The sequence below is a fragment of the Elephas maximus genome, chromosome 12 (genome assembly GCF_024166365.1).
Source record: "Elephas maximus indicus isolate mEleMax1 chromosome 12, mEleMax1 primary haplotype, whole genome shotgun sequence".
Classification (NCBI taxonomy): Eukaryota; Metazoa; Chordata; class Mammalia; order Proboscidea; family Elephantidae; genus Elephas; species Elephas maximus.
This window is the reverse complement of record NC_064830.1, coordinates 65,506,459-65,527,410: the sequence shown is the minus strand read 5'-3', so window position 1 is coordinate 65,527,410 and position 20,952 is coordinate 65,506,459. Positions and strand designations below refer to the sequence as shown.

Genomic DNA, 20,952 nt, shown 5'->3' with positions numbered 1-20,952 from the left:
CTGAAGAAGCTAGCAGGCCAACAACTTGTAAACTTTGGCCTAGATCAGGGGTCAAGAAACCTTTTCTGTAGAGGACCAAATCATAAATATTTTTGGACTTTGTGGGCCCCATGTTTCTGCCACAGCAACTCAATTATGCAGTAGAAATGCAAAAGCAGCCATAAAAACTATACAAAAAAAAAACCATTAAAATATTACTGTCAAGTGGATTTCAACTCATGGCAATCCCATGTGTTGCAGAATAGAACTGCCCCACAGGGTTTTCTTGGCTGTAATCTTTAAGGAAGCAGGTGGCCAGAACACTCTTCCTCGGCACCACTGGGCGGGTTCACATTGCCAACCTTTAGATTAGCAGTGGAGCAAAAACGGCTTGCAACCCACGGGGATCTTAAAGCAGCCATTGACAATACATAAACAAATGGGTATGACTGTTTTTCAATAAAACAAAACAAAACAAAAACAACAGGCAGTGAGCCAGACTTGACCCACGGGCCACAGTTTGCCAACCCCTAACGTAGCTACTTAATGATGATTCTAAAGGCCTGGAGACGGCTACAGGGAAGAGGGAAGAGATAGGACTGCCTGGGGGTACTGGGTCCCCATTGGCCGCTGGACCAGACAGGAAGAAGGCTCCAGGCAAGGCCTCCAACTCCCCTTTTACACCTTTATCCAGGTCCCCTCCATTCAACAGTACAAAGCTTAAGTGACTCAAACTAAAAAGAAAGCCCCCAAATGCAAGGACTAGCATACCTCACCTTCATCATTTCTGAACTCCCATCTCAGGGATCCAAGGGGACTTGGTGGGGCTCATCCCCCAAGCCTGCTCCACCCCCGTCGTCTCTTTGCCTTTGTGTAACTACTGGGTGGATGTTACCCAGAGAGACTGACTGGGACCCCAGGCGACTCCTCGAGTAATTGCTAACCCGACTCCCACTCGCAAGCCAATTAGAGGGAAAGGGGGGGACGAGACCCACCTCCTGTCACTTTGCTCTGCTCCTACCACTGCTTTTCTTAGTAAAAAAATGGTAGTTAATTTCTTCCCCTAAAAAAGGCCAGGGAACAATCTATTTAAATTACAGTGCTACAATGTGAAGCAAAGATGCAGAAGTCAAATACAATTTGGGTTATAATTAGCGATTTCCTTGTAGCTCGTTTCGGTGGGAAATCCGGGCTTCCTTTAGTCAGCTTGCCAAATGGCTTAAACACCCTTCACTTTATGGGGCAGGGGACTGGGTGCCACAGGGGTGAGTTTTTGGAATGGGAATTGTGTGTATTAGTGTCTGTGTGTGTAAGAACTGAAACAGTTCAGAACTATTTAAAGAACTATGGGGACAAAAAGTGTTGAGGATATTTGTCTGCTATGATATTATCACTATTAAAATAGCAGGTAATGCCATTTGGGTTAAATAAAATACTTCTGATGAGGAAGTCACAAAGTGGGTTTTGGAATCTACCAGACCTCCATTTGGATTTACATTCGTCCCTTTATTAGCTCCTGAGGCTGTGGTGGTTCCGTGGTAGAATTCTCACCTTCCGTGTAGGAGACCAGGGTTCAGTTCCCTGACCAGTGTGCACCTCATGTGCAGCCTCTGCCAGCGGAGGCTTGTCTGTTGCTAGGGTGCTGAACAGGTTTCAGCAGAGCTTCCAGATTAAGACAGACAAGGAAGACAGGTCAGGCAATCTACATCTGAAAATCAGCCAATGAAAACCCTGTGGATCTCAGTGGTCTGTAATAGAGCAGGGGGGTGGTGCAAGACCAAGCAGCACTTCTTCATCTCGTTCTGCACTGGGTGGCCCAAAGTGGAGGCTGACCTGACAGCAGCTTACAACAACACTTATTAGTTGTGTGACTCTGGGCAAGCTACTTAACCTCTGTGTTTCTGCGTCCTTGTCTCTAACGTTGGCATCATCAGACCCACCCCTTGATGGGTTATGGAATGTAAATAAAACAGGAAACACAATTTGGGCTCATGGGAAAACTCTGAAGGGAGTAGCAAGAGTGTGGACTTATTACTGGTTACATGTTCTGCCCTTAGTGGCTTTGTGACCTTGGCCAATTTCCCTGATTTCTCTTTGCTCTGGTTCTGTCACCTAGTAACAATATTAATTATGGTACCCACCTTCCTGGATGTTAGGAAGGCTCAGTCATATCACACACAGAAGACTGGGCATTGAGTGTGTGCTCATTAAATGCTAATTATTATTATCCATATGGTATTAATAAATGATGGTTGCCTTCTCTCTTTCTTCTTCCTTTCAGCCCAAGAGATTTCCACTTGGTTCTCCCCTTCTTCCAGTCAGGACATACATTTACATTTCTTCCTCTCAAAAGTAGGAGCCCTGGTGGCGCAATGGTTAAGTGCTAGGCTGCTAACTGAAAGGCTGGAGGTTTGAACCTACCAGCAGCTCTGCATGAGGAAAGACATGATGACCTGCTTCCATAAAGATTACAGCCCAGGAAACCCTATGGGGCAGTTCTACTCTGTCACATGGGGTCTCTAGGAGTTGGAATTGACTCAATGGCACACAACAACTCTCAAAAGAACAAGGTAGCCCATATTCTTTGAATTATATTGCTTGCAACTCCAATGATTTTTTTTTTTTTTTAAAGAAAGAAAACTGCCTTTTCACTTCTAAAATAAGTCTGCAACACTTAAGCCTTCAAATTACATCGGTCCTGATGGCTTGGTTTGTTTTGGACTGTACCATCTGCAAACCTTGATTTATTAGAGAACTAACTTCTCCATGTAGCTTTTGGCTCAAAGACACTGAGATGGCATTGAAGTCAGGTCCACAGAGCCTGGGTACTTTCTGTGCCTGATATTTGGGGGATGGCTTATTCTCTGGGCTGTAATGACTTCCTCAATGGAGTCCAGGAGGCAGAGAGCCAAGCCAATGAGCATTTCTGTGAAATCTCCAAGCCACTTGGCTCACCTTCTAGGGGAGGGGTGGCCCTTCTACAAGGGTGGAGGGACAGAACCCCCTTTCATGAGCTTCTGCCCCTCTGAGAGCTTGCACAGTGGCTGGGGCAGGTTTGGACCCAGTTCTATAGCAAACCAAAACCAGCTGCCGTGGAGTCAATTCCAACTCATGGCAACCCCACGTGTTTCAGAGTAGAACTGCCCTCCATAGGGTTTTCAAGGCTGTGAACTTTCGGAAGCAGATCACCAGGCCTTTCTTCCAAAATGCCTCTGAGTGGGTTTGAACCACCAACCTTTTGGTTAGTAGTCAAGTGTTTAAATGTTTGCACCACTCAGGGACTCTCAGTTCTACAGAAAAAGATGTAACTTACAATCAGGCAGGCTCCATTCTCTTCTGGGATGCAAAGGTGGAAACACAGACCCCTAGTAAGGATGAACTAACCCAGGAGTGGCTGGGGCTGGAGCTCCCATTGACACAACCCCCAGGATCAGCATCAGAGACAGGATACTATAAAGACAATTTTTAGAAGTCTGGGAGCCATTGTGAGAATAAGGCCCACTAGTGGTTGCAAACCTCTAGCTAGGAACCAAAATAGGATATCAGAGAGAAGTGGAGCCTCAAATTGTATAGCCTGACTTGATCCTAAAGAACGTGTCACCTGGGCTTTGTCTAGCTCAAGGTAGAGACAACTCTGGGTAAGTGAATTTTGAAGATTACTACACAATCCAAGAGACAGAGGGAAGACAGGATGGCCAAAGCAAGTAGACTTCACAGGAAGGGGCATGGGACAGTGGAAACCTTCTATCAGGAGGCCTCTATTCTGGTTTCTACTGTGATGCTCTCAATGTGTGACTCGAGGTAAGTTACTTGCTCTCTCTGAGCCCAAACACCATTTGAAAATAAAGCAGGTAGACCAGATGGCTGTTTCAAGGGCTAATATTCTATGAGTTTCTATACTGCCACATGGAAATACAGTCTCCCTTGAAAGTCTTAAAGTTCCTAATCTCTAGTCTTGTTTAAATAATAAAAATAGGGTTCCTATATACATCCAGTGGAATGTCACTCAGTCATAAAGAGAAATGAAGTACTGTTACACGCTATGATGTTGATAAACCTTGAAAATATTATCCTGAGTGAAATAATTTAGTCATGAAAGGACAAATATTGTATGATCCCACTTGTATGAAATAGGCAAATTTTTTTTTTAGAGAGACCAAAGGTTGTTAGTGGTTACCAGAGGTGGGAGGGAGGGAGATGGGGGAGACACTGAATAGGGAACACTGAGTTCCTGTTCGTGGTGGTAAAATAATTTGGAAAAGGATAGTGGTGATGGTTGCATAACATGAGGAACGTAATCAATGTCACTAATTGCACAGGTGGAAATTGCTGAATTGGCACATGTTTTGTTATACATACATTTTTACCAAAATTAAAAAAAAAAAAAAATGGGTTCCAAGGTTAATTCAGGAGTTTTGGACTCAGTATTTTCAGAGGCTGGGAAGGTAACAAAAAATGAGTGAAACAGGATTGAACAGGAGAGCTTATAAAAATCCAAATTGCTACTTACTCTTGAAAAAAATCAATGCTGGATCAGCAATGCAAAATGACATTGACTGGATGGACTGAGTAGGGCCACCCCCTTCAGACAGACCAGATGTCCTCTCGATCACCCCAGAATTCCCAACAAAGGGTCACGTATCTTCATGCCTATGGTTCTATAATTCCTATAGGAATGACTAAAATCACTTATCTTACCCATGCCTCTACCATAAACCAATCTCTTTCTAGCATGTCTGTTACTTGGATGGAACTCAATGTATTTGTTTCCAACCTCTAACCTACATGATTGCCTTAAATCAGTACAGTGAGAAGACTGGATTAGGTGAACTCTTTGGTTCTTTCCAGCTCTAACACTCCCAGGTTCTGGCTGAACTGTCGCTGAACCCTCAGTTAACAGAGCAAAGCCAACTTCTTTCTTCAGCCTAGAATCCAAACAGAGCACAAAATTCATATGAACTCACGATAAACCAGCAGAGGGTATGGCCATGAGTTAAGAACACGAGCTTATGCTTGGCTAACGAGTCGCTCAAATACTGCTCACAAAGGGGTTAAAGCCAGTTTCTAAGTTCACTTAAAACAAATAAACTCAAACAAAAATTCCTAATGGGGCTATGAGTTATGCAAAGGGAATCATATTCTTCCAACACCTAAATCAGTTCTTTGTCTAGCTCTTAGACAGCCCACCTCATCTTCAAATTATCCAATCATTATCCCAATTCCTTCAAATTAGACTGCTAATACTTGCTCAGAGATGAACATCTTAATCAAGGAGAAGGACTGCTTAGCCATTCTGAGAGGAAAAAACTGATGACAATTAATACAGGTATGAATAAGCACAAAACACCAACTGAAGAGAAAGTCAAGGTGAAACTTTTCAGATGGCTGCAGGACTTATTATTAAAATATGATAGGTGGAGTCCCCTTAAAGAACCATTAAGCCAGACTCAGAATGTGCCTGTTCTCTCCTCATTTAGCAAAAGCAAGATGTCCTCAGACCTCACAAACAAAGCTTCAGCCAGATATTTCTCTAATAAATCTTACCTCATTTGTCCGTGACCTAGACCTAGGTCAATGAACAGCTTTACTCATCAGTTCTACTCAGACACAAGTGATTCAGAGCTATCTTGTGTGTAAACCATGGGATAATAAGAATTGTTTAAAAAATAAATCTGGGCATTTGAGTTTTACTTTGACTTTTAACATAGAAAATTTCACAATTCTTATGATGGCTTTATTTTCCTGAAAAAAAAATTAGAATGAAGAATTCAAGATGGAGAGCACTCTGGTTTCCCATTATGAATGATGTGTTTATGTACGAAGAAATGCAACCAGAATGCTCCTTAGAAGCAAGGATGACAAGACTTCAACATGCTTACTGTGGATACGTCATCAGGAAAGACCAATCTCTGGAAAAGGACATCATCTTTGGTAAGGAGGGTCACTGAAAACAAGGGAAACCCTCAACGGGATGGATTGACACAATAGCAGAAACAACGGAGTCAAACATACCAACAATCATGAAGATGGCGCAGGACTGGGCAACGGTTCATCCTGTTATACATGGGGTTGCCGTAAGTCAGAGCCAAGTAACGGCAACTGACAACAGCAGCAGCATATGGCAGAGTGTTCATCACGTGTCCATCACTGTGCTGAGCTTCCACAGGCATTATCTCATTAGCATTTCACAGCTACTCTAAGATCCCTCTATAGATAAAGGAATAAAGTGAGGGTCAGAGAGGTTAGCGTGCCATGATCCCAACTCTGTCAGAACTGGAATGGGAATTCCCAGCTCTGAGACTCCATTCTACGCTGCTTCTCCCAACACCTGACATTATTTATCCAGTGAGATTTTTCCTGACCTGCCATGAGAACCTTCAGTTCTGCCAGAACCCAGGATGTGGCCTCGGTCCTATAACGGGACAATAAACACCTGGGCCTCTGATGCTCACGTCTGTACCCCTTGCTCTCTGAGTTATCCTAAGTTGGGCTCAGTATTGCCTTTTGGCCTACCAAGACTTTAGAACAGTAAAATGGCCCAGGTGTCGGGGCAGTAGTGGCGCAGTGGTCGAATTCTCACATTCCACGTGGGAGGCCAGAGTTTGATTCCCAGCCAATGGACCTCATGCGCAGCCACCACCCATCTGTCAGTGGAGGCTTGCATGTTGCTATGATCCTGAACAGGCTTCAAGCAGAACTTCCAGACTAGGAAGAGAGGCCTGGTGATCTACTTCTGAAATAAGCCAATGAAAACCCTATGGGTCACAAGGGTCTGATCCTTCTGTGCATGGGGTCACCATAGGTCAGTGGCTGACTCGACTAGAGGGTAACAACAACACTGGGTAAAGAAGGCCGTTCAGTTATCCTTGAGGGCCACAGGCCTTTTATTCCAAAGCATATAGAGAGGACAGAGGCATCATATTCTGCCTCACGAGCAAACAAGAGGCTGGACCTGTGTCCTTAAATTAAATGTGAATCTTAGGAAAACAGAACTGGTGTTGACAAAACAACTCAGCCTCATCCTCATCTGAAAAGATAATTGTGAAGACATGTTACTGGAGTCTGCACAAGGCACAGGTGTCAAACAAGAGCACACTCTAAGTCTGTAACGTTGCTAATACTTTGACCTGCCGTGGACTTCCCCAGGGTAGGAATGACTTCCAGGCAAAGCATTCCTTTCTGCAATAGCAATCCACGCAGACAGCGTCCAGGGTGTGTGCCTGGGCCTGCCAGGGGCATGCCTTCTGGGCTTGGAGCCCTTAAGAGCTTTGGCTCTGGGGTCTGGCACACCTGGTTTTGCACTCTACCAGTACACAAGTTGCTGTCAAGTTCACTCAGACTCATGGAGACTCCATGTGTGTCAGAGTAGAACTGTGCCCCACAGGGTTTCCAACAGCTGTTTTTTCACCCTAAAAAAACCCACTGCAATCTAGTCGGTACCAACTCATAGCAACCCCATAAGGACAGAGTAGAACTGCACTATAGGGTTTCAATGTAGCCAATAAGTAGATAATAGCCTTGGAAACTCTATGGCGTCGCTATGAGTTGGAATTAACTCAACAGCAGTGGGTTTGTGTTTGTTTTGGTTAATCTTTACAGAAGCAGACTGCCACATCTTTCTCTCACTGAGCAGCTGGTGGCTTTGAACCACCAACTTTTTGGTTAGCAGCTGAGCACTTTAACCACTGGGCCACCACCAGGGCTTCTTATTTTTCACTCTGGCTCCTACTTATTGGCTACACTGACTTTCAGCAAGTTACTTGCCTTGGGTTCTTCATCTACAACATGGGGACGATGACACTTTATACCTGTATTTACTTTGTTTTTTAGGAGAGAGGTCAAGATTGCTTGAGACTGTGCATGTAAAGTGCTTAGAACACAGCCTTCCTTTCACTCAGCAGGAACTATTATTTTTGAGATTATTATTCCCTGCTTCCTGTTTTGACATAGCTGTCGCTGTTGTTGGGTACTGTCCAGTCGATTCCGACTTAAAGCAAAGCCCACGTGTGACAGAGTAGAATTGCCCCACAGGGTTTTCTTGGTTGTAATCTTTATGGAAGCGGATCACCAGCTCTTTCTCCCGTGAAGCCACTGGTGGGGTTTAACCTTTCAGTTAGCAGCCGAGTGCTTAAGTGTTGCACCACCAAAGCACCTTCTGACATAGCTGCTTACTATAGTTTTAGACATGCATCCCTGAATGAGTTCTTCAACCTTTCAGTGTAGACATGTGAGACCCAAGTCTCCCACAAGAGAAAGGAACTCTCCAATGTTCTGTAACCCATTGACTTGTGGTCGTTTGGAAGAGGAGAGGAAGAAGATTCAGAGAAGGGCAGGACTGCAGTGGAGGATGCGAATGTATAGGAATAATAGGAAGAGACATGTCCAACGACCAGTCCAAGATCCTTCAGCTGGTAAGTGATGGAAGAGAGGATCAAACTCCGACAAACCCAATGTTCAGATTCTTAACTGACCTGATTCTCTAAACTGGTGGGCAGGACTGAAGAAACCAGCCTTGGTGAGAATTCCAGATCACACATGCTGGTGTCAGGCACTGGTTGTCTAAGCTGTTGGCTGGGAGACCTTCTAGGGGACAACATGGAGACTGAAGAAACAGTCTGGGCTTTGACATCAGGCTGACCTGGTGAGGATGCCAACTCCACCACTTCCAAGCTCACAACACCTTTACCCTCTCTGACCCTCTAGCTTCCCACTGTACAATGGGAGTACTGGATCTTTTAAAGGGTTTGGTGTGAGGTCAAACAAGATGGGGATGAAGGATCCACGGAGCATAGCAGGCCCTCAATCAGTGATAGCATGTCTTCCCTTTTCTTCTCAGGACACCAGACAACCCTGAAATCTCACAGTTTCCTCTTGTTGGAGAGAGGGGAAGCCATGCCCAAGCACGCACAGTCAGAACAGCCATGAACCAAGAGCTGGATAATGTACCATGTTGGGCAAGGGTGTGGGCAAAGGGCCTTCTCAGGTACTGGCTGGGGGAGCACAAATTGGTGCCAGCTCTCTGGGCTAACTGAATGATGTCTGCACTATAAATTCATGTAGCTCTGAACCATTCACACCCAGACGCACAGAGGTACACAGAAATATTTGTACACAGCTGTTCACTGTGGCCTGATCAAGAATAATGATGCAAAATCAACCCCTGAAACATCCTAAATTTCATCAGTGGGATAGCCTTATATGCAAGAATGGACACAGACATGAAAAAGCACAAGTTGGATCCCAAAGCTGGAATACCCAAAGGTCTGCAGATAAATGAAGAGTGTCAGTGTAGGCGCTTAAAAAAAACCCATTGTTGTTGAGTCGGTTCCAACTCATCACGGCCCTAGATGCTTGGTAGATTTCAATTCTGCTATTTTGAGAATGGAACTAGTGAGAAGATAGAAGATGTATGGATACAGACTGAGTTAGAAGCAGACAGAGAAAGAGCAACAGAGAGGGAACTAGATAAGTAGGCATATGCTTGTATTTGCATAAAACATTTCTGGAAGGAAATATAAGGACTTGGTAACTTGTTGTTTCTGGCAGGAAGGGTGCAAACTGGGGCTGTGGGTATTAGGTAATTTTAGTTTTTATTGTATACCTTTTATTACTGTTTGGCTTTTTAAATTATATGCCTGAATTCCTTTAGTAATAATAAAAGCTAGTCAACAAAGAGAAGCCCTGGTGGCACAACGATTAAGCATTCTGCTGCTAACCAAAACGTCAGTAGCTCTGAAGAAGAAAGGCCTGGAGATCTGCTCCTGTAAAGATTACAGCCTAGGAGGTCCTGTGGGCAGTTCTACTCTGTCACATGGGGTCACTATGGGTCAGAAAAGACCTGATGATGCCCAACAACAAACAAAGAGGAATGCACGGAAAAAGTTTTCCCCCTAATACCTCAGCTCCTTAATTGGTTTCAAAATCAGTTGAAACAGTTAAGAACAGGAAGCCATCACCAACCAATGTCTTATCTTCTTACAGGTGTTAATGAAATCTAGAGACTCAGCTGATACGCAGTTGGAAGCAGATAAGGATAAGGAAGACCCTGGCTCTTTAGCCAGCTCTTCTCCTGGGAATTCGGGGACCTGGCTCTAGGGCCCCTAGTGTCTCTCTCATCAAGAGCTGGTGGGAGACTTTTAAACAGACTGCAGAGGTGTTAAAAATAGAAGTTAAGTTGCTATCAGAGATACATGGAGAATTCACTCCTTGCAAATCTCTAATTATAATATGTCAAGAGTAAAATACCCTGTCAGGAGCAGTACCTAATATAATACAGTATTGACTCTGTCAGCACAGTGATCCATGAGGTGTTTGGAGGCCGACATTAAATAGAAATTCAGCAGGAAAATGTCCTGCAGGGACTGGGCTCAGCCCATGGGGAGCTGAAGAGATGACCCGATAAGTCTTTGCTGTCTGCGCTTCACTCCGCGCTGGGTGCAGCCTGCGTCCTTTTGCAGATTCTGTTCTTGGTGCTAAATCATGTGCATATATTAGATTCTCTCGGAGCCCACCAGATGGATGGATGCTTTCTCTTACCCAAAACGACTCTGTTTCCCAAGAAGCGATGGCCTGTACAGTGCCCTTGGAATCACATTAAGCACGATATACATAGCCCTGGTGGGGCAATGGTTAAGCACTTGGCTGCTAACTGAAAAGTTGATCATTCAAACCCACCCAGCAGCTCTGTGGGAGAAAGGCCTGGCGATCTGCTCCTGTAAAGATTACTGCCTAGAAAACCCTATGGGGCAGTTCTACTCTCTTCTATAGGGTCACTATGAGTCAGAACTGACTTGGTGGAACATAACAACAGCATACAGAGAGAGAGAGAGCCCTGGTGGCACAGTGGTTAAAGCGTTTGGCTGCTAACCAAAAGGTCAGCAGTTTGAATTCACCAGCCACTTCTTGGAAACCCTACGGGACAGCTGGAATTGATTGGATGGCAACGGGTTTGGGTTTTTTTTGTTTGTGTGTGTGTATATATATTTAATTATGTTGTTAGGTATTGTTGACTCGACTCCAACTTACAGCGATCTTATACATAACAAAATGTTGCCTGGTCCTGCATCATCCCTACAATTGTTGCTATGTTTGAACCCATTGTTTTGCCACCACTGTGTCAACCTATCTCATTTAGACAGGTGTGTATGTGTGTCAACCACCACCCATTTGTCAGTTTGTCACACATGATAGCTTCTGTGTTGTTGTAATGCTGAAAGCTATGCCACTTCTATTCACATACCAGTAGGGTCACCCATGGTGGACAAGTTTCAACGGAACTTCCAGACTAAGACAGACTAGGAAGAAAGACCTGGCAGTCTACTTCAGAAAAATCACCCAATGAAACCGTTATGGATCACAACGGTTGATCTGCAACTGATCGTGGGGATGGTGCAGGACCAGGCAGCATTTTATTCCATTGTTTATGGGGTTGCCATGAGTTGAAGGCTGACTTGACAGTAGCCAACAATAATATAGAACGAACTCTCAAATTGTTTCTGTATCCTCGTACATGTACTCTTCCTCTTCTTCTATTTCCAAAACTCAATAAAGTTGCTATGAACATTTCCCAGTGGGAGAGAAAGGGACAGGGCAAAAGCAATGTTCCAGAGGAAATAGGAAGGAACAGGACCAAGGGTAGACAGACAGAATCCAGCAAGTAATTTAGGAAAGGAGAAGAAACATTTCCTAATGTTCACAGCAGCTTTATTTGAAATAACCCAAAGCTGGAAACAACCCAAACACCCACCCACAAGTAAATGGATAAACTCACGGTGGCATATCCATACAATGGAATACTACTCAGCAATGAAAAAGAATAAACCACTGATATATCGTGTAATGATATGGATGAATCTCAAAATAATGACTCTGAGTGAAAGAAGCTAGAAAAAAAGAGCACATAATGTTTCATTTCATTTACATGAAATTCTAGAAACTGCAAACTAAGCTATAGTAAAAGAAGCAGGTCAGGGTTTGCCTGGGATGAGGCAGAGAAGGGGAAGAGAGGGATTCCAAAGGGTGTGAGAAAACTTCTGAGGGTGGTGGATATGTTCATCATCTTGTTAGGCATAATGGTTCCTGAGGAATATGAATATATCAAAACTTACCCAATCATACTCTTTATATATGCAATATATATATTGCATGTCAGTTATATTTCAATGATGTTTAAAAAAAAGTGTTTCTTCTCTTTTCCTAGACTACCTACTGTATTCTGTCTGTCTTCCCTTAGTCCTATCCCTTCCTTTTTCTTCTGGAATATCACTTTTGCACTGTCACTTTCCTTCCTGCGTCATTGCTTCCTGTATCTTGCTCCTTGTCCCCCCTTTCTGCTCCACTTAGGTGCCTTCCTTTTGGATTAAAAAAAAAAAAGAAGAACCTAATTCAACAATCTTACCAACTTCCTCCTGGACTTTTCGTCATGTGCACCAATTCCTCTCCTACTGAATTTTCTGTCACCTGTAACCTGAAATGTATATCCCGATCCTGATTTCAATGTAGGCCCCTTAGAAAGTGTTTTATCTTGACACCATCATAAGTAGAAAGGCCTGGCGATCTATTTTCGAAAATCAGCAATTGATAACCCCGTGGAGCACAGTTCTACTCTGATACGCCCAGGGTCCCCGAGTCAGAATCTTCTTGATGGCAACTGCTTTTTTAGAACTTGTCACATTATTACAGTTAACAGAACACAGATCCTATATTCTCCAGTGGACCAAGAGATCTCTAAGAGAAGAGAACATGTCAGCTCACTGTCTTATGTCACTGCCATGCCTGGGACATTGTGGCCACTCAATATGCTATTCAAATGAATTGTGTTGATCTCTAAGGAGTTCTCATCTCAACTCCCCAAACGGATTTTCTTTTAAGGTAGACATCCTTAACCCTTTCTTTTGAAATCTAGTCTAATACATCTTCTGGCTTATAGTCTTTTCAATGGCTTCCCATTGCTCCCAATGCGGAATTCCAACCCCTTTGGAAACCCTGGTGGCATAGTGGTTAAGAGCTATGGCTGCTAACCAAAAGGTCCAAAGTTCGAATCCACCAGTAGCTCTTTGGAAACCCTATGGGGGCAGTTCTACTCTGTTCTATAAGGTTGCTATGAGTTGGGATCGATTCAGTAGCAACAGGTAACCACTGAAAAGACTGTAAGCCAGAAGACTTTTTAGGCTAGATTTTTTAAAAAAAGGTTAATGATGCCTACCTTAAAAGAAATCCTAATCCAATTGGGAAGTCAAGATAAGAACTCCTTAGAGATCAATGCAATTCATTTAAATAGCATATTGAGTGGCCACAATATCCCATTCCTGAGTTAGGAGCTCTGGTGGCATAGTGATTTAAGTGTTTGACTGCTAACCAAAAGGTCGGCAGTTCAAATCCACCTGCCGCTACTCGGAAATCCTGTGGGCAGTTCTATTCTTTCCTATAGGCTCACTATAGTCAGAATCAACTTGAAGGTTATGGTTTTTTTTTTTTTTTTGGATCTCTAAGTTATAGTAAGTTATAATAAGTTATAGTAAGTTATAGTAGCCAGATACAAAAAAAAAAAAACAAAAAAAAGCAACAGTAGCACTACTGAAAATAGCCAAATGAAGGAAACAACCCAAATGCTCATCGACTGATAACTGGATAAACAAAACGTGGTCTATCCATACTATGGAGTATTACTCAGCCATGAAAAGGAAGGAAGTTCTGATACATGCTATGACGTGGACGATCCTTGAAACATTATTGCTAAGTGAAAGAAGCTGGACGCAAAAGGCCACATATTGTATGATTCCATGTACACGAAATGTTCAGAATAGGTGTATCTATAGAGACAGACTGCAGGTTGTGGTTGCCAGGCACTGGGGTGGGGGTAGGCGGGAGTGGGAATGACTATTGAATGAGTATGAGGTTTCTTTGTAGGGTGATGAATGTTTGGGAGCTAGATAGTGGTGGTGGTTGTACAACACTGTGAATGTACCAAATACCACTGCGTTGTACACCTTAAAATGGTGAAAATGGTAAATGTTATGTGTATTCCACCACAATACAATAAAAGAAAATCAAGGCAATAGATAATCTGAGAATGTACATGGTTTAAAAAGCATCTCCAAACCTAACCTCTGAATGAATAAGGTGCCGACCAGCCAAATTAGCCAACAGTTGCCTTTAGTTACAGGAAAGAGAACATGTTTCAGACCAAGAAGCTTCTCCACAAACTCCAGAAACTTTTTCAGAGGCCTGGGGGCAAGGGGAAGAGGCAGAACTGTCTTGTACCTACAGAATGCTCTAGACTTGAGGCTCGGTGCTCCCAAGCCTCTAATGAATTCTGCAGAGTGAGGTGTTCCGTATGTGGTCTATCTATGCCTTGTGGTGAGCATGACCATCTTAGACGGTACACAAATGAACACTGTTTAATTTAATACTCACCTATTTTTGTTTAAGGTGCTCTTTGAAAAATGGCCAATAACACTAGTTTTCATTATGGTGCTGATTTAATGTTTCTTTTTGGCTTGTTTGTTTTAATTCATTTTTATTTACAAACAATAACACTCACTCTTTTTGGTGCACGGAGCAGTGTATCACCACCCTCAAGATACTGAAGGGTTCCCTTACTCCCTAAAATTCCATCCTGCTGCACCTGTGTAGTCAGAACCTCCCCTAACTACAGCTGAGGTATGAAGAGGAAGGAACCAGGGATGCACACAGCAACATGGACGAATCTCAAATACATTAGGCAAAGTGAGAAAGGCTACACTCATCCCTGGGGTGGGAAAGGAAGAGACTCCAAAAGCACACAAGGTTTCTTTCTGGGGTGATGGTAACGTTCCGAAGTTACCTTGCAGGGATGGTTACACCACTTGGCAAATCTACTAAAAATCTTTGAATTGTACACCTAAAATGGGGAAATTATGCTATATGAATTACATTTTTAAGAAGTCTTGGTGGAGAAAAAGTTAAGCTGCTGACCTAGCAGCTTCGCAGGGGAAAGACCTGGCAGTCTGCTCCCATAAAGATTATAGCCTTGAAAACCATATGGGGTGGTTCTGCTCTGTCCCATGCGGTCGCTATGAGTCAGAACAACACCAGCAGGGTTACATGCTGTATGATCCCACTGAGATGCCGTTCGGGAAAAAGCAGAATTTATAGAAACGGAAGTAGATAAATGTTTCCCTTTACAAATAAGGTCATTAATGAAAAACATGTTGACTTAAAGACATAATAGGAGAGAGTGCAGGTGGACCGGGTGAAAATTGTGAAGCGGGTATGACAAGGAGTCGTGTAGGGACTGTTTTGCTGGGAATGGTCCTCAGTTCGCAGCCCTGTGGATGGGGGTGCGCCGCTGCTGTCATTCCCGGAGCTCGGGGCACCTGCCCCCCCAACCTTGGAGATCACCCACCCCCGCCCAGGCTGCACCTTCCTCCACACGCGAGAGGGGCGCGCGCACTTACTGTGGCGGTGCCGGAGACGGTCTGCGCGCTCGTGTCCGCCGCGCTCTGCTCCGAGTGCGCCTGGGCGGGAGGGTACAGGTTTAACGTGTGCTCAGGGACGGTGGTCTGGCCCGTGTACTCTGGCGCGGGGTGGGGGTGAGGGGCCGTATACTCCGCGGGGATGCCGTTCTGAGGGGGTGCGAACTGGGCCGAAGCATAAGGCTGGGCCATTGTGTCAGGGGCTGCTGCTGCTTCCTGGTTACCCTGGAAAACCAAAAGGAGGGGGAGAGGGTGAGAAAACCATGAGTGGGCGCTAAACACAACCATTCCCCAGACGCAGAACTGCTGTTCCCTGAATAATTCCTGGTATGAGCACCCGCTAACGGTTACCGCTGGGCCAATCCTAGTTCATCTTCATCACACCCCGTGAGAAAATAATGACCATCATGAACCCCCATTTCACAAATGCGTAAGTCGAGGCCCGGAAAGGCGACGTCATTTTCCCTGTGTCGCTCGGCAGACATCCAAGGACTGTGAGCGTCAGGGCCCTACAAGTTTGGACTTTTTCTGGCAGATCTTCCTTGATTCATTCCCACTTTGGAACTAGTGAATAAGTCGTTGTCTACACTGGCAGAAGGATCTTGATTTGAGCCTTAAAATGCCAGCGAATGAAATGGGACTTTTTTTTTTTTTAAGTATTTCTACCTCCTTTATGACACTTTGTGAAGTCTCTCTTTGATATATAACCTCTATACTGAGGTTTCAGCATTTGTTAGGTGTATTGTTCTGTTGTCGTTGTTAGGTGCCATCAAATCAATTTTGACAGATTGCAACCCCATGTGACATAGCAGGACTGCCCCAGAGGGTTTTCTAGGCTGTCATCTTTATGGGGGCACATCTCCAGGTCTTTCTCCTGTGGAGCTGCTGGGTGGTTTTGAACTGCCAACCTTTCAGTTACTAGCCAAGTGCTTAACCATTGAGCGACCATGACTCCTTGGAACACGTGTGTGCTTGAGAGGAAGAGCCAAGTCATCTAAGCATTTGAATTGAATCAAAGCTTCATGTGACTCGGCTCACATTATGGGATGAAGGGGGTCTTTCAATGGTCACCACGCTTGTGTGTGTGTATGATGTTCACACTGTCAACAGAAGGCAGCCAATGAGCATTCAGGGCCTAGTTTGCAAAAAGATGGCCCTCCATGACATACCCATTTTAAGACTGAATGCTGAGCCACATTTGTCAATGTCTCCCCCACCCCTTCCACCTTATTTTTTATAAGCACAGAGTATTACATAGCAATTCACCCTTCAGGTCTAGGCAAAACATGCAGTGTGGTCATTACAGCCAAGTCAGAAGAAGGAAAAAAAATGCTTCCATGTCAGGGAACATCTGTCTTCATACTCTCTGTCATAACTCTAGCACCCTACACACACCCTCATACACAGACACACACTCACTCATACACACACATACACTCCTCTATACACACAGTAACACACACACACATCCAGGCAAATACACACAGACATATACACAAGCACACACACAAAGACACTTGAACACGGACACACACACACTGACAAGTACATACACTCCTGTATACACACGGTCACAGACACATACCCAAACACACGAATAAGCATGCACACATACACACAGACACACTCACACACATACACTCCCATACACACAGTCACACAAACACACACAGTCACACATACACTCTCCCATACAGGCACACACATACACACACACACACTCTGACACACGGCATCAGAAAATGTAACCCAGAGGTCCTAATTTTCCATGGTCTCAATAGACAGGGAGCACAGTCAGAGAGAAAGAGAGAGAACTTGACAATTAAGCACACCAAATAGCTGTCTCTCTCCCATCGTCTGTGGTCAATTAGATGTAACTTTAGCCCTCAGCTAATGATAAAAAAAAAAAAAAAAATCAGAACTGTGCCCATCTCCTCAGTTCCTGCAGCCCGCATTGGAGAGGTTTTCTTTGGCTAAAGCAACTTGAGTGCAGGAAAAACATTTAAGATGTTGAGGGGAAAAGGGTTCACTCCCAGAGCAGCTCCCAGAGCTGGGGCATTTGTTTAGAGGGGACCTTAATTAGAATGTTAAAGATGACACTTTGATGAGAACTAAGCTTAGGCTGAGTTTAAAACATTTTAAAAGTGAAAACATTCCCATCAGGCCCTTTCCTCCCCCAGACTAATTTCTCCAAATGTCTGTGTCACTGGAAACAAAAACTCACAATCATTTCTTTCTTTCTAACATTTTTTTTTTCTTTTTCCCTCAGCATTTGGCGCTGTGGAATGTCTCCCAGTGGGATGATTGGATCACAATACATAGAAAGTTAACCTGTCCATCCTTAGGAAATCACTAGAAAAACCGGTTGCCACTGAGTCTGTTCTGACTCATGGTGACCCCACATGTGCCAGAGGAGAACTGTGCTCCATAGGGTTTCCAGTGGCTGATTTTCAAAAGGAGATCGCCAGGTCTTTCTTTCGAGGCACCTCTGTGTGGACTCAAACCTCCAGTCTTTCTGTTAGCAACTTAGCATGTTAACCATTTGTGCCACTCAGAAACTCCAAATTGAGAGACTTGTGCAAACCCAAAACGTGGCCTCCTAGGAGAGTATGGAAGGACTGCATGAGCAATAGCAGAGAGAGATGGAAAAAGGTTTCCTTTCCCAACCTTGAGCAGAAAATGCTTCCACCAGAACACTTATGATCATATGGCCTTTCCTCACTGCAGTGCAATCTCAGGAAAAGTGACTCATTCCCACAAACTCCTGCAAGGCAGCAAGGGCTTCCTGCTAGGATCTGAGCTCTCTCTGCACTGGAAAGAGAAGAGGCCTGCTCTCAGGAGCACATTATCATGGAAGGTAGCAGAACTCCAACCTCGTATTATCTTCGAGTCTTCCCAACCACTGCCAGGGACTGCCTTCCCCTGGCCTCTTGCCTGGCTAGTCCCTGCTTCTCTTTCAGTTCCAGATTACGAGCTCCGTCCTGCAGAAAGCCTTCCTGGATGCTTAAACCAGGTCAGTAGACCTTCCTGTGATCCACCACAGCTAGTGGGCACCTCTCATACAAGTCAATGGATTTAATGTCTGTGGGTTGATTGAGGGCAGGAGACTGTATAGCACTCCGTGTTCCATCTTCAGTGCCCAGCAGCATGCTAGCTGCAACATAGGCAAGAAGAAATACAACTACAATGCTCCTTAAAAGTGAGAATGGCGAGACTTTGTCTTGCTTATTTGGACACATAATCAGAAAGACCAATTGCTGGAAATGGACATCATGATTGATAAAGGAGAGAGTTAGCAAAAATCAGGGAAACCCTCAATGAGATGGATTGACACGATAGCTGCAACAATGGACCCCAACATACCAATGATGACGAAGACGGCACAGGACTGAGCAATGTTTTGTTCTGTTATACATAAGGTCACCATGAGTTGGGGCCAACTTGATGGCAACTCACAACAACAAAGCTAAGTGAATGCATGCCTGGACATGGATCTCTGGGCTTTGTAAATGTTAATCTGGCAGCTGGAGATGGAATAAGTGGGGAGGGTGAGTGGAACACAGGTTGGCAAACAACATGGAGGACAAACCAAGCCCACTGCCTGTTTTTGTAAATAAAGTTTTATTGGGGCACAAAGATGCTCATGTCTTTGTATTTTCTCCATGGCTACTTTTGCACTACAATGGCAGAGTTGAGTAGTTGTGACAGAGAGCTTCTGGCCTACAAAGTTTAAAAGATTTACTACCTGGCCCTTTATGGGGAAAGTGGTGGAATATCATTAGATATGGGGACATTAGTTGAGAAGCTACGGTCACATTAGTTTGGGCAGAAATAAAGATGGCAGTGAACCAGGAAGAGGAAGGAATGGGATCCATTCTACCAAAACCAAGGACTGATGGCTCAACTAGTTTTGGGCATCAGCAATGTGGAGAATGGTACAAAACGAGTGAGAGAATCAGAGTCTTTTCTTGGGCTTTGCTTCCCATCACCAGATCTCTGAATTGCAAATACATTTGCACGTGTGTGTGCATGCACGCACACACACATACACAAAAAGGCATCAGACTCAGCAGAAGTGGACTTATGGAGAAGAAGGTCCTTGATATCCTCAAGCTTCTGTGCCCTTTTCCTGCCTGGTTCTCAGAAGCCAAACTGAGTGGAGCTACCCTTTACCTCAGGCCTAGCGGGTGCCGGGCACTGGGCTGAGTATTTTACACCAGTAGTTCTTAAACAAGGATCTCTGGGTAGCGCAACAGTTATAAGCTCGGCTGCTAACCAAAACGTTGGCAGTGTGAACTCACCTAGCTGCTCAGCAGGAGAAAGACCTGGAGATCTGCTCCCATAAAGATTACAGCCTAGGAAACCCTATGGGAAGTTCTACTGTCACATGAGGTCACTATGTATCAGAATCAACTTGACAGCACACAACGACTACAACAACATGTTAATTAGGCAGTTCTTAAACAGGGCAGCATTGCCCTACAGGGGACATTAGGCAATGTCTGGAGACATTTTGGTTGTCACAAACGGGGGATGCTACTGGAGCCCTTGAGTGTCACAAATGGTTAAGCATGTGGCTACTAAACAAAAGGTTGATGGTTTAATCCTACCCTGGGGTGCCTTGGAAGAAAGGCCTGGTGATCTGGGACCAGAAAGGTCACAGCCATGAAACCCTATGGAGCACAGTTCTATTTGACACACAAGGGGGTTGCCATGAGTCTGACTCATCGGCAACAGTTTCTTTTCTTCCTCCCTTTCTTTCTCTCTGTTTTCTTTTTCTGGCATCTAGTGAGCAGAAGTCAGGGCTGCTGCTAAACATTCTACAATGCATAGGACCCCCTCCCCCGAAAAAGAAAACCAAACCCATTGCCATAGAGTTGTTTCTGATGCATAGTGGCCCCACACAGGGTTTCCAAGGCTGTGAATCTATGCAGAAGCAGATCGCCACACCTTTCTCCCGTGGAGCAGCTGTGGGTTCGAACCTTTTGGTTAACAACTGAGTGCTTAACCACTGTGCCACCAGGGCTCCTTCTGCATAGGATAGGCGCTAAATAAGGACAATCCAGCCCCAAATGTCCACAGTGTGAGGTCAAGAATCCTTGCTTTTGCATGTATTGCATCTCTAATCCCACTTTACTTTGTAGTTGAACACACTGCAGCCCAGAGCTGGGAAATAACTTTCCAAGGTCACAGCCACAGATAGTTCTCAGAGCAGACAAGAAACGAAATGAAGCTCACATTTATCTTGTGCCAGGGTGACTCTTCTCTGGCAAGAGAATCACCTGGTGTGGTGGTCAGTTCCCGTTTTTAAACAAACACCTCTATACCCCATGGCCCCAAGACTTGCTTTCTGCCTGGCTGCAAGGTCCCTGGGTAGTAAAAAGAGTTTGTGTTCAGCGGCTATTCAAAAGGTTGGCAGTTGAACCCACCCAGCGGCACTGAGGAAGAAAGGTCTGGCAATCTGCTTCCGTAACGATTACTGCCAAGAAAACCCTACAGAGTAGTTCTACTCTGTAAC

General features: G+C 44.5%; 1 protein-coding gene across 2 annotated transcripts in view; it reads right to left on the bottom strand.

The window, feature by feature from the left end:
• RBFOX1 (RNA binding fox-1 homolog 1) overlaps positions 1 to 20,952 on the bottom strand; it is a 440,434-nt gene that overhangs the window by 204,736 nt on the left and 214,746 nt on the right. For both annotated transcript variants that reach the window (XM_049903714.1, XM_049903715.1), the window contains exon 2: positions 15,417 to 15,659. In XM_049903714.1, the coding sequence (XP_049759671.1) occupies positions 15,417 to 15,659 (243 nt within the window). The remainder of the gene's footprint in view (positions 1 to 15,416; positions 15,660 to 20,952) is intronic.